A 14,764-nucleotide genomic window follows, 5' to 3' on the forward strand; every position below is an offset into this window, starting at 1 on the left:
CATATTCTTCTGGTTCTCTGAGGATATTCATGGGTTGGATGGCTTTTCTCTAGTTCACCCACTGACAGCAGGAAGTGTCAGTACTTCAACATACAAACACTGTGTGGTTAATTGCAGTTCATTTTCAAACTGGGTGTTTCCTATAGCTGCAACAGAAATATATATGGGATGACTAAAAAGATGATACGTTAAATGTATTGACAAAGAGATAAAAGTATTATAAAATTTTATTGTTTACTTACTGTATGTTATTTCCGATCTGCAACCCCTGCCAATGATCATCGAAAATACAGAATTTGACCAGACAAACACACAGGGTAATCATCTGGCATGTTCCTAAAATATATACAGTAAGTGAGTCTTTCACACCCTGAAACCAAGGAAAATAATGTCTGCGATCATGCACTTTTGAACAAAAATTCTATAGTCCAAACCCTTCAGCTTATTCACCTTAAGTATATGAAATTAGCCCATAAATACAGGGTAACAACTGCCAAGCGCCATATTTTTCAGAGCATGTATGATGTTCTTAAGTATTCATATTAAGCAATCAAATCACAATAGATCTTCCTCGTGGGTAAATGCATATATTTAAGAAATATATACATATTCTATAACAAGCGTCTGCTAGTTTACAGAATCCAAAGGTTATTAATAACACACAACCGACAAAGGTCATTATCTGGGAAAAATGATACAGTAGCTTCTCGACAAAGACACACGAGATGTAAAGAAGAGAAAATACATGATGTAAATACAAGGTGTTTGGGAGTAATATTCAGGTAGTGTCCAGTCCACTGCAGCTGTCCTTCACATCTGATCTCTGAGTTTGGCGAGCCTTTGAGACAGTTCATCCTGAGGACGAGAGAGTAAAGACGGGCATCAGTGAGGACGATGAAGGTGATAGAAGAATCAGGGTTATTTGGAAAGTCTATTTCATTACATTTTTTGCATTTTTAAAGTCTTTGTTTGACAAATACACGGTATCATCAGCAGAGATTTGGGCACTAATGTGATGCCGCCTTAAAGTGTAATTCCGGTGCAAAATCAGCCCATGGTCTTTTTGGCATGTACATACATCAAATAAGCCATCGAGACAGTTTTTTTTTTAGTGCAACAACTATTAACGTAGAAATCCGGGAGAGTCGCTAACAGTCAGATGTGGCTAACACTGATTAGCTCGGGGCATTACAGTGATGGCATTAAACCGGCTTTTTAACCACTAATACTGCTCAAAAAAACACCAAACCTCTGCAGCAGTAAGAGAAGAGTCACTACACATAAAACAAAGCATCAATGGGCTCCTTCCTTTTGGATTGACTTTGGTAATCCACTTGAATGGACTTGACTACGAGAGGAGCTGGTACAGGGGCCAGTAGGTGAGTCTTTCAAAACACTCCTTTAATAAACTCTGTGTTCACTAACTACATTGTTGGTGGTTTGTTTTATGTGTAAGGACTCTTATCGTGCTACTGCAGAGGTTTGGTGCTATTTTGAACAGTATTAGTGGTTAAAAAATACATTTTAAGGCCTTCACCTTACTGCCCAAAGCTAATCAGTGTTAGCCATGTCCGGCTGTTAGTGACTCTCCGGGATTTCTCTGTTAATAGTTGTTACATGAAAAAACTGTCTCGATGGCTTATTTGATGTATGTCCATGCCAAAAAGACCATGGGCTGATTTTGCGCAGGAATTACACTTTACGTTTAAATGTCTTTGCTGTAATAACATTTCCTGTGTCTTTGTCACTCATCAATATAAAAGACCTTAATTTACAATGTTACCAACAATCTGGTTTATGTTAGCTTTTTCAACATATAGTTAAGTCTATCTGTGCCAGATGGCATCTAATGATTTTATCATCCATTGTGCATGTGTACCTGTTCTGCAGAGGCCACGCTGGTACCCACGGATCCTGTCTGTCCCTGTGGGAGCTCCATGTTCAAGTCCAATCTAAACATGATGCACACACAATCAGTCAAACGTTTAGATTACATTAAAACAATTCATATAATAGCTTATATTTTCTAATGAATACAACTGTCCAACACATTCCAATTAAATGAATAACCAGCATTATTTACGCTTCAACCTATGACTGTACTCTCAGACCACATACCATACCCCTGTAAATGTGATTTAAAATCATTTCACAAAGACTGTTGAAATAAAGAATGAAAAGGTTACCCTGCTTCATCAGCCAGTTCATGCATCAGTGAATCCACTTGGTTCTGGAAAAAAAACACACACGATTTTCAGTGAATGTTTGTATCTTTAAAACACAACAAGAGAGAATACAAGAGTAGAGCAGAGAAGTGTACCTGTGGTGTTGTGAGTGTTGTTGTGCTGCTCATGGTGTCCTCCATATGGGCTGTCTGAACATCTAGAGTTTCAAACTGGCGCTCAAATTTGTCCATGAGACCTGAGATCTGGAACAGAATAAAAGGATTGAGTCATTGTTTTATAACTCAGAGGCGTTTGTTATCAACTGTAATAACAGTTACACTGTATTGCTAAAAAGAAATGTGGAGGACACTATTAATTTAATGTGTAAATGACACTCTACCTTTTCCAGATTCATACTCTTAAGAGTAGAATCCATGCCTTTCACCACTCCAGCCATAGATTTTGTGACCTGAGAAAGTAGAACACCATCATTAAAATGACAACAAACAAGCTTTCTCAAGTCTGAAATACCAATCTTTAGCCTTTAACTGATTGGAAGGCCAATAGCAGTATGTATTGACTTGGTATTCAATGTACCTGGTTCATTGTAACTGCAGTTTGGACCCTCGCTGCCACAGCATCTATCCGGGCACTCATCCTCAGGAAGTTCACAGACTGGTTCTTCTGTCTGATGGCGTTCTCTGCATGGATCCTCGCCACTTCCATATTCCCCTTCTGGATGGCCTAAAGACGACACCAAAAATAAGATGGTTCAGTAAAATCTTCCGCAGCCATCATCAGCCAGCGGACTTTCAGAAATGTGCTACCTCGATGACCAGCTTCAGAAGTGCTTACCTTCTTAACTTTAGCTTTCTCTTCTTTTTCCGCTTTGTCACATCTCTTAGAATTTCTCTGGAGTTCTTTGGCAGCAAACTTTAAATTGAAGAGCTGTTCTGTGGTATGAGGTTAAAGAAGTCCAAACAAAAACAGGCTACCTCTGATCACTCTAAAAACTCAGTGTTTTGCAGGGGTTAGAGTAAGAAACGAATTGTGAGCCTGAAAAGTTGTCCAGGAGGAAATATGTACAATGTATTGGATTAAGTATGTTATGAATTTAAAACTGCCCCATGCCTAAAATCATGTCTCTAAACCCCTTTTCTCATTTGATTTGAAACAAACGCAGTTTCAATGTACCTTTACACTCAGCTGTCTCCACTCAGATCCTGCAAAAACTGTTGGAAATGCATTTGATCAAGTCTATACTATACTATATACTATGTTTTGCACTTTTATAGAGGCAAAATCAAATCTGAAGTTGGCTCTTTGCTTGGTTAGTAATCCAACCATGGCTCTTCGTGTACAGGTCAATATGTAAATGGTATGTTTTTTGAGTTCCCGGTTCATTTGCATGTGTTTAAAGCTCCGTTAAAGAGGAACACTAGATAAAAAAAGAATTATAATATTATTTCCACAGCCTAAGAAAGTACAATATTTGTGACATGAGTCTCCAATGTGTGATGTCATCAACTACAAATTCTGGAGCTGTTCCATAGTGAATGAACGTGACACTGATATTTTTGTTATACACAAATTGACTTTCTTCTATTGTAGTGTTGTCAGCTGTGAAACATAAATTGCTCAGATCATTCCCCTGGGTGCTCTCAGTGTCATCCATAACATCTTACCCATCCCATTGTCTATAGAGCAGCTCCACACCTTTATACCTGATGACACATTTTTTTCACTTTAGCTTTTGAACTTGAGGAGGAATAGTTCACGTTAACAAATATTTTTGGACTGTCTGTCTTAGATCGTAGAAATAACATGTATGGATTTTGAAAATGGGCGTAGTTCCTCTTTAAATAAAAGACAGCCATATTACCTGGTAAAACAGATCAAATGTTATGACATAGGCTCTTTTAGGAGCTATTAACTTTTGTATTTGGAGTATTAACTAACACCCCGACTACAAACCAGGTTGAACTGCCAATCAGCAAGTGTCTATGGCAAATTATTTTAACAATGAATAGCTATACTGGATATGCATTCTAGATATCTAACATGCAATTGTGGATATCTAGAATTTAGAGCCCAATACCCATGAATGGCAAAAGTAATTTGTAGTAGTCAGAATGTCATTGTAGATATCTGTAATGTTCTTTTCAACTAGGAAGAACTGAATTACAGATATCTGCAATACATATCCAGTCCACCCATTTTAATGTTAAAACCGCTTACCATACAGCTCCACACTTTATACCTGATGGCATTATAATTGTTTTCACTTTAGTTTTTGAATTTGAAGAGGAGTTGTTCATAGTAACTAATATTTTTTTAGACTGTATGTCTTAGATCACAGAAATAACATGTATGGATTTTGAAAAATTGGTGTAGTTCCCCTTTAAATTCAAGGCAGCCATATTAGCTGGTATAATAGGTACAGGCTCGTATAGAGCTATTAACGTTTGTATTTAGAGTATTTACTAACACCCCAACTACAAACCAGGTTGATTAGTAATACACCAAGTATCGGTTGTAAGGTATTTCCAGTTATTAGCAATGAAGCTTCCGCGACACTGAGGTCCAGTTCTGTCCCACTTCAGGACGCCTGGAATTGGCCAGGAAATGTTTAGGTACACAATTAGGCAGCAATTGTGCCTTTGGTGACTATCTGACATACTCTGCTCTGTTTCAGAGGTCTGTCACAAGACATAACGTTAAATCTCACCAGTCTCGCCATGTTGTTATGTTCGGTCTATGACGTAAACGGTACACCACAGTCGTCGTATGTCCCTTTCTCATCGCTGTTTTAAAAAGGATACTTTCCATTTTCGACATCTTGAGGCGACTCTTGGCGAATTCGGCGACTACAGGACCGAATTCTTACGCACAGTCTGCAAAAAAAGCAGTTAAATAAAGCAAAAGTTGTCGTTGAAACTTCAGCCTTTCGGGGTTTCGGTCTTCGCCTTCTTCTGCACTTCCTGGTTTCTCACCAAAATATGATTGACGTCAGCGTCACGTGGTGACGGCATTCCGCCTGACGTCACGAGAGCGCCTCTATGGAGGACTAAACATGTCTAAATAAATAGATAAATCAATTCAGAAATAAATAGTTCTGAAAATAAATAAATAAATAGTTCTGAAAATAAATTTAAAAGAAATACAGAAATAAATTCTAAAAATAAAAATGCATAAATAAATGAATAAATCAATTCAGAAAATAAATTAATAAATAAATGAATGCATGAATTAATACATAAATAATTGAATGAATAGATTCTGAAAATAAATAAATAAATGCATGAATAAATGGGACCTCCTACCTCTTTAACATATGGACACAGAAACACAGAAAGAAAGAAATGTAGGTTGTAACTGATCGGCAGAAAGTTAAATTCTCATTCTCACATTTTAAGGCTCCTACCTGTTATAATAGCGTTCCAAGGGCGGGACTAATTGCCGACCTAATTTTTCTGCACATCACAATTATTGGCACACCTTACAAAGCGGCGCAAAACAAAAGAAGCAATACAAAAAAGATACACCTAAAAGAAGTGTATTGGTAAATAAAGAAGTTCATAAAAAAGAAAGAAGCAGATGACCAAGAAGAAACCAAGAAATATCTGAATAGAAAAGAATTCAAAGTGTCCCGTATGTCTTATGCTGAAAAGGAGTTTATTCATTCTTGATCAAGGAGAACAGAAGAGACGTCAACACAAAGTAATGCGTGAAGCCAGTTCAATTCTAAGGCTCAAAAGGGGAAGGTGAACTGACCCAGAAGTAATCTAACAGAAGTCCTGTGATTAAGAACCGTCCACTATAAAACAGAAGGATTGATCATTAACAACATAAACTGTCTAGGGGAAATTTCCCTATCAATATCCCTCTTAAGAAAGCAGTGGCACGAGGCATGTTGTTTTATTTATTTAACCGGTGTAGAATTGTGTTGCATTGTGTGACATGCTGGACATGTGGTTTTCATGCAATGTATACGTGCAAAACGTGCATGCTAAGTGATATTTTAAATGTTAGACAAGTTAAACTCCAAGCTGCAGGCTGTGTGAGGTGTGTGTATTGTGTTGTAGTGATATGTGTAACCTGTTGCGTTGCTGGAAAGACGTACATATGAACTTAGGAACTACATAAATGGCCAAAAATTTAGAAATAAAATTATTTATGTATTTATTTTTTAGTTTATTTATTATTTATACATGTATTTATTCATGCATGTATTCATTCTTTTATGTATTTATTTATTTTTCATTTATATCAGCATTAATTTATAAATGTATTTCTGTATTTCTTTATTTATGCATTTCTTTATTTTATTATTTATACATGTACTTATTCATGCATGTATTCATTCTTTTATTTATTTATTTTTCATTTATATCAGCATTAATTCATACATTTATTTCTGTATTTCTTTATTTATGCATTTCTTTATTTTATTATTTATACATGTATTTATTCATGCATGTATTCATTCTTTTATTTATTTATTTTTCATTTATATCAGGATTCATTTATGCATTTCTTTATTCATGCATTTCTTTATTTGATTATTTATTAATTGAGACTTAAGTCATGTTTAGTCCTCCATACAGTCCCCTCATCGCCAAAATGTGAATGAAAAATGAAAAAACTAGCTGTTAACATTAAAGAAAGGATACTTTAAATGTGTTCGTTGCGTGTTGGTATTGTTGAATGAGTGACTGTGGTCAGATAAAAGTAGACAGCAGCGGAGCGGTGGGCGGTGAGAGGGCTGACTGATGATTAGATTTACGGTGTGGAGCGCGGCGGGGAGAGAGGATGACTCACCCCGTCTGATGTGATGTTCACCCCGCAACAGCTCGGCAGCAGTGCGGTGGCACGGTGGCACCTCAGCCCGACACATCACCGGTGTGCTCCGCCAAATACGAGTCAAACTTTATGGAAACTGTTGTGATGCGTGTGGATGGCCCCGGCTGTTTGTTTCAAAGTTGACAGTTGCTCGTCACTTGTAAGTTAGAGAGAGACTGAGCGTCGTGATTTACCGTACATTTCGTGACGCCTGATTGCCATGGAAACCATGGTCCTGCTCTAAGACGAAAGTGTCCGTGTTAACTTCAACGTCCACCTCTAAACCTGTTGGATACCTCACTGTTTTTGGCTCTTACTCTCCTTTTTTATTTATATATATAAACCACAAACCAGGTGAGTTTTTTAAATTGCCTGACTGTATTTGTGTGTCTCAAAAAAAAAAAAAAAACAACAAAAAAGAAACGCAGTTAACATTAGCCTGCTGTTATTTCCTATTTGCCTGTTCATATAGAAATGTGTGACCCACCTAAAATATCTATGCTCATTCTGAACTTAGTGGTCATTTCAGTTCGGCTAGTTTATAGTTAATGAGCAACATGTTGAGGTTAAACACCAAAGAACAAAAGTGGCCTGTGCAAAATGTTGTTGATCAGAGGAGTGTTTAAAAATGTCCACCAGTATGTAGCTTACCTATGTCTCCACATCACGACTACCTATGGGCTGGTTATTATAGTCTGTCACATGCTATAACCCATTCACCAGGCTCACTGATTCAATATTAGATGAATTTCACAACATTAAACGCCACCTGAAGTCATGCATTTTGCGTGTTTTTTATATTGCGCACAGGGAAATAACCCAGGAGAGTGATGCTTCATTCAGGGACTGTATGACTCATATAGTCTTTTCTATAAAGAAGCCAAGTGGCAGAGGAGCAGTCCTGCTGCAGGACCGAGCTGATGTAACCCCTAACATTCACTAGAGGCTGCTGTGGGCCATGCTTCCCTGCTGTGCCCCGGCTGCCTTTACACTGTTAGGCTGCTCACACACTCACGCTCTTTACAGTCAATCAAATGACCTGGTCAGCTTGAAAACAACAAATAAAATCAACACGTTGTTTTTTTTTCACTAAACATTAAACATATTTTATAGTAAAAACTGGGCCATCCTCTATATGTATCCCAACAATATCTAAAAAAAAATGCAAAATAATAATAATAATAGCCTATGATAATAACATTACGGTTCTTTGTTTATTGATAAATACATTTGACATACTTGATATCAATTTCTGATTAAGTATTGACATTTAACCAGCATATTTAATTTGGATGTTAATGTAAATCATCTACGGCCTTTTACACAAAGTGAGTATAATAATGATAATCTTAAATTAAATTATTATATTAAATGTCAGGATCTGAAAGTTGGTGCATCTTCACCTACTTTGAGGGTTCATACATGTGCTTGAAATCCTTGAAAATGCTTGAATTGTAATGTTGTGTTTTCAAGGTTTGAAAAGTTCTCGAGCTTTTGATAAAGTACTTGAAAATGCTTGAAATTGTATCCCCATTTCCTTCACAACAAATAACTATAGAATAGTAATTAATTGAATTTGCTTACCCTTTCGTATTACAAAACACAGCTTTAGTTGTTTATAGCATAATACCATCTCTTTTAACATGATAAAAAAAGTGAAATTATAATTTACAATATGTATATATTCATAGAAATGTGTAATTTACCACATAAGGTTGAAAATGGACCTTGAAAGGGCTTGGAAAGTACTTGAATATGACCTTGGAAAAAGTGTACGAACCCTTTACTTTCAACCCACATAACTTACAGTATGTCACTTAAAACTGGTGTGATTTTGATTTCTTCTGGAAAAGACATAATGGTATGGCGCAGCAGTGATACAGAAAAATAGCACAGCCAGTGGCAAAATTGTAATAAGGAAAATATCCTCACAGAAAAAAAAAATCTAGTGATAAATGCTCAAGTTTCATCTCCTCCTTTATATTTATATATATTAAAAGAAAAAAATAAATCTAGGTATAAATCCCTTTCTTCTATTGTATAAATCTTAAAAGCACTTCATCATTAATCTTTCAAAACACCCTGAGGATCCCTAACTGATCCCTTAACCCTCGTTGTCATAAAAGAATAATGAATGAAGGCTCTACAAACAATAGAAAAAAAATGTATTTGCCTTAGTCGTGAGTGAGTCAGCGTACATTAATTATGTGTACCATTTCCCCTCTTTAATACAATGTTGTCACATTATGACAGCAGGAATAAGCACATTGTCATTCAACAGCATGCTGTTTTAACCGCAGCATTGTACGGTTTGTTTGATATGACGGACTAGATCCAGCACTCCCACTTCAGAGAAAGAAAGCTTAAACATACAGGTGTGATATAAACAGACACGTCCGCCCAGTTGTCCCTGCAGCAGCCAGCCAGTGAATGACAGGCAGGCGAGTCACCTGTGACCAGTGGCACATCATAGATATATAAACCAATGTTCATGGATTGCGACCAACAAGTAGCTACGGCAGTCCTGCCAAGCAAGAGAGGTTGTTTTTAAGTATAAGTCTGATCGGGTTCTCTCCTGTGTTTGTGACTTAAGAACAGGTTGATTTGCCAGGATGAGTTTTTCTGGCTGGTGATTTTCTTTCTTTCTGTTTTTGTCAGAATTATTTTTCAAAAAGTTTTTCTTCACCTTTTAAAACAGATGATGAACACATTTTGGTGGGGACAATTTTGTCAGGCTCACTTTCAAAAAAAAAAAAAAGAAAGAAAAAAATGGATCCTAACAAAAAGCTATTTCTCCTGCTATTTTTTTAGCAGAAAAATAGAGAAATTACCCTGGCAAAACTTGTTTCACCTGTCCTTAAGATATTAACAATTAGCATTTAACATTTAGCAAAAGTGGGCCCCGGGCAAAGCAAGATGAGTATCCTTGTCATAGAGCATACTGCAATCAGAGAAGAGTGAGGGTGAAAACATCTCTGAGAAAAGCACAGTTCACCTCACCACAGTTTTGATATTTGCTTGACTGCATTTGGATCGTTCAAGAGTCAAGGTTAAACAAAGGAGCCAGATCTGTGAGGGCCTAAGCTTTCATGTTAAAGGTTCAATAAGGAGGATGAGCTGAACACCGCCACCTAGTGTCTCAAGATCGCTAAATGAACAACAAAGTTAGCTTACCAATCATGGAGAAACGTAGCCATTTGGCCGTGCATTTTATGTCGTTGAACTCCTTTATCTCAGTCCATGGAGTGAATGCTTGGCCTATACTGACTCTGGTTTTTGCCCGTCTCCGGTCACTCAGCTGCTGGGACAAATAAGCAGCTGCAGGGTTGGCAAATATTTCATCCAGTAGCTGCACTGAACAACAGACAGCCCTGGCAACCAACAATACCGGACGCTATTGGCTGGTACAATGTAAACAGAATGTGACAGAAAGTCATTGTCTACTCCGTCAAAAAATGTAAAATATTAATTCAGACTTCATATATATTTTTATTGAAAAGCCATCGTCTCATTTAGTACCTCTCAAAACGCCCCGTGGGTGTATTGTTTTTAAAATATAGCTTTTAATAAAGATTCTACATATTCAAGCTTTAACGAATGGAGTGAAACATGTTTTAAGTATAAGGATGTACACAAGATGTGGGGAAGAAAGAAGAAAAAAATAAATTCTGTTCACATTGCCATTTGACACCAGGGCAAGGCTAGTGAATCATTTATTCTAAGAACAACCTTTTTCTTCAGATAGCAAGAGGTTTTCTTCTGTTGTACTGCCTCAGGCTTTCATTGGCCGTTATCCCTCACATGAGCCACAATGTGATACAGACCTCTATTTCACAGGTGTGGATGATGGAGCTTCAAACGGAGAAGAGGTTCCACAACTTGACCCTCGAGCAAATCCAAGCTCTGGACAAGGTCTTGACCGAGGTAATCCCCATCCACGGACGAGGGAACTTTCCCACACTGCAGGTGAGAGCGAAAGACATCATTCGTGTGGTGAAAGATCGGCTGGTCGAAAGAGACATCCAGGTGAAAGATATACGGCTTAATGGCGCGACCGCCAGCCACGTCCTGGTAAAGGATAACTGCCTGGGCTATAGAGACTTAGACATCATTTTCGGAGTGGAGCTGCCCAGGCAGGAGGACCTCCAGGTGATTAAGGAGGTGGTGCTGGGCAGCCTTCGGGACCTCCTCCCTTGCGGGGTTAACAGACGGAAGATCACCTGCCTGACGATGAAGGAGGCTTACGTGCAAAAGATGGTGAAAGTTTTCAATGAGCATGACAGATGGAGCCTTATCTCGCTTTCAAATAACAGAGCTAAAACCGTGGGGCTCCGATTTGTCAGCTCCCTTCGAAGACAGTTCGAGTTCAGCGTGGACTCCTTCCAGATAATATTAGACCGTATGCTGGAGTCTTACTGGGAGATTGAAAGGAAGCAAAGAGGAAAGTTGGTATTGAATGCTGGGAATGTGTCTAAAAGGCACAATGACGATGAAACCAAAGAGCAAGAGAAATTAAGCGATCCTCGAGAGGCTGAAGCAGATGTCTTGAAAGAGTCCAGCAGAGAAAGCCCCTGCCAGGATGAAGCCATCTCTGTGCTCGAGAAAGACCTTCCACATGCAAAGGTTGATGGAAAGCGGGAGGCACAGGAGGTGCTAGAACCTGAGTGCATTAACTTGGAGCAGGAGGAAGTGGATGGCATAGAGGACGTTCATTCAGAGGAGGACATTGTGTTTGAGATATGTGAAGAACGCGGAGAGGAGAAAGGACAATGCCGCAGTGATTATCCTTTAGTTTCATCGCCTAAAGCTTCATCAACAGATGTCAGGGATCCACTGATGACGCATGCATGTTTGAAGCCACAGAGGAACGAAGAGCTGTCTGCGTCACAAGCCTCCCAACCATCAGAAAAGCCAGCTCCGCAGGAAAAAGTCAATTGCGCAGAGATGACTCAGTTTAAGGGCGACTCTGTAATCTGCAGGACTGAAAATACCTCAAGCCAACAAGATTCACAACTTGAATTTTCCTTTCCTCCTCCAGCGAAGAAAACTTGCAGCACATCACAAGACATTGTACCGGACTATTGCCCTTCACCGAAATTACAACGGAAAATGTCACGGAAGATGATCAGTAAGCCTGAGAAATGGTCTTTACTGACTGATTTATCAGATCTTACAACTCAGCTGTTTCCGCCCATAGAAATACCCAAACCACTTCAGCCAAAGTCCCCTTTATTGGACAGTGCTCAAGTTCCTGGCTCAAATGTTCCAACCTCCAAGCACGAGACCTTAGAGACCCTCGCAGCTCCCACGTGCGGCCCAGCCAGTGCACTTCAGGAGAGGAGCGGCTCACATAAAAATGTGGAACAAACTGTTAAGCCAAAACATTCGAAGAAGCCGCCTGATTCAGAGACTCAAAGCCACGCACGTGCAGCAAATGTACAACCTCAGATCATTGAGCGAACGCCTGAGCTGGCAGACACAGTCCCAAACAGGTGCGGGGCAAGCTCATGGGCCGGGGTGGCAGGGGGGCCCGCCATCACTGTTGAAGCCGAGTGCATGTACGGAGACTTTGAACAAGCGATAGACCACCTGCGTCACCGCCTCATCGCCACCCACAACCCAGAGGAGATCCGAGGAGGGGGCCTGCTGAAATACAGCGACCTGCTGGTGAGGAACTTTCGACCAGCCAGCGAGACAGAGATCAAGTCCTTGGAGCGATACATGTGCTCCCGCTTCTTCATCGACTTCCCCGACGTGAGCGAGCAGCAGCGTAAGATTGAAGCCTACTTGCACTGCCATTTCATTGGCAACGAGGAGACAAGCAAGTACGACTACCTGATGACCCTGCGGCGCGTGATAGACGAGAGCACGGTGTGTTTGATGGGACACGAGAGGAGACAGACGCTCAATATGATCACAGTCCTGGCTCTGAGGGTGCTGGGCGAGCAGAACGCCATCCCCAACACGGCCAACGTCACCTGTTTCTATCAGCCGGCTCCGTACATGACGGAGCCAATTTATAGCAGCTACTTCATCACCCAGGCCCAGCCCCCACTCGTCTACCACCCCTACCCGCTACATGTCCACATGCAGACTGGCCTGGTGTAGCTACAGTGACACAGAGAGGCATGTAGGCTGCTTCCAGCATGGTGCTCTGCATACAGAGGCACAAATGGAGGTTTTAACAACAGCAGGCAACCACAAGCGCAGTGTTGTTTGACGCTTTGACACCCCTCCTGCTTAAGATATGAAATACCATGAAAGGTCAGAACAGGAAGGGGTCTGGAGGCAAAGCATGTTACCCTTTCAAGATGAAAACATTTTAAAAGGAAAGTAACGCTAAGAGCTCACTTTTCAAAGAGCTCGTAGAGAGGATTTCATTGATGTGGAGGGACTTCAGCTCAGCTTTCGCAGGGCTACGAACTGGTCACCACTGAGACAAATGTAATGGCTTCAACAAATGATTCTCCAACGTATATAAGACATTATCTTTGAAACACCTGTTTGCAGGAGAAATCTTGATTTGGTTAAATTAAAAAAATAATGTACTGAGGGGTTAAAACCCCCATATAGCTGTTTTGTGAATCATCAGTCTCTGTGGAGTAAATTTCAGCATGTGACTATACCTGCGTATTCACTGTCACTGTATAGAAAAAGGACACCATTTACTGAGGGCATACATTAGAAAAATAATTATGTTATTGTGTTATTTCAATGATATCTTAAATTCTATAATTGTGAATGTGAACACTACATTTTATAGGTATGTATCCATGAAAAAAAACAACTTATTGTTTATGAAGAGTTTAACTCATCTGCAATTGAACCTATATTCTGATTGGTTCACAGAAATGAATGACATCGCATTTTTTCGAGGAAAAATTGCAATGACAAAAACAGAATAACAGGGAAAATCTGAAGAAAACGATCAAAAAATGTCTTTTCCCATCTGTCGTAATGAAAAGGAAACGTTTGGGGGCATTTTGATGTTTTCCTTGAATATTAAAAGTCTATTTATGCAACTGCACTGCAAAGAAAAGATGAAAAACATTAATTTAGGAGAATCCTCCCTCAATAAATCTGACCCTCCTTATAATAATCCTTAGAATATTTAACACGATCAGTGACGGATGTTATGTGTTTGATTGTGTTTTTGCATTGTATGTCAACTTCCTGATGGTATGAAGAAAGCCTCGGCTGTCTTATTTTTCCTGCTGAAAAGGCAGAGAGCATGTTGACTTCTGTTTTCCCATCTCCAGAACAGACTTGCTGTGTGTATTACATGGTGACGTTGTTTGTTGTAGTGGATGTTCTGTCGGGGTTTTGCCTGCCAATGTGAGCTACAACGTTACTGCACATATCAGTTATTTAAGCAGTAGACGATACAGCCAGCGGTTATTGCACTCTGTCCCTGTATGTGTGTTCATTGTGTTTGCATATATTACATGTACTCAGTATTAAAAGAAAAGACAATTTAAGTACAGGTTGGAAGTGTTCACACTGAATCTGAGACTGAAGCACAATGTAAATGCACATAGCTGTTGTTGAGTAACGGAAGTGTTTCTGACATGCTCGTGAATCTCCGTCTAAAACACCAGTGTGCAGTAAGCCTATGTAGCTTCAAATCAATGTATCTATCCTGACACTTTGGCTATGCCCTGTATCGTTACAGAACTGTTTCACCAGTAGAGAAATTCAAATATTCCTGTTATGATATCTAGTCGCTCAGATTGTTGTGTTATTGTTACTGGAAATAA

General features: G+C 39.3%; 2 protein-coding genes across 2 annotated transcripts; one reads left to right on the top strand and one right to left on the bottom strand.

Moving 5' to 3' along the window:
• Positions 1-209: 209 nt before the first annotated feature.
• LOC310956432 (charged multivesicular body protein 1b) lies at positions 210-5,148 on the bottom strand. Its single transcript, XM_083926639.1, has 8 exons — positions 4,988-5,148; positions 3,021-3,118; positions 2,763-2,909; positions 2,566-2,634; positions 2,321-2,428; positions 2,187-2,230; positions 1,880-1,952; positions 210-855 (listed from the first exon to the last, which is right to left on the bottom strand). Exons 1-8 carry the CDS (start codon positions 5,001-5,003, stop codon positions 811-813), a joined length of 600 nt encoding a protein of 199 aa, XP_083782765.1. The 5' UTR covers positions 5,004-5,148; the 3' UTR covers positions 210-810.
• Positions 5,149-10,853: 5,705 nt separating this feature from the next.
• Positions 10,854-13,115, top strand: LOC310956932 (terminal nucleotidyltransferase 5C-like; the record flags this gene model as incomplete). The annotated part of the gene is made up of 2 exons (XM_083927309.1): positions 10,854-11,416; positions 12,500-13,115. The coding sequence occupies 2 exons, from the start codon at positions 10,854-10,856 to the stop codon at positions 13,113-13,115; spliced, it is 1,179 nt and encodes a 392-aa protein (XP_083783435.1).
• Positions 13,116-14,764: the final 1,649 nt, after the last annotated feature.

The sequence above is a fragment of the Echiichthys vipera genome (assembly GCF_963691815.1).
Source record: "Echiichthys vipera genome assembly, chromosome: 14".
Lineage (NCBI taxonomy): Eukaryota > Metazoa > Chordata > Actinopteri > Perciformes > Trachinidae > Echiichthys > Echiichthys vipera.

Bases quoted from the DNA above. Each gene is read 5' to 3' on its own strand.
- LOC310956432 (XM_083926639.1), bottom strand. The intron at 1,953-2,186 runs GTAACCTTTTCA...CATCATGTTTAG, and splicing joins GAACTGGCTGATGAAGCAGG to ATTGGACTTGAACATGGAGC. The intron at 856-1,879 runs GTACACATGCAC...TCTCGTCCTCAG, and splicing joins GCGTGGCCTCTGCAGAACAG to GATGAACTGTCTCAAAGGCT.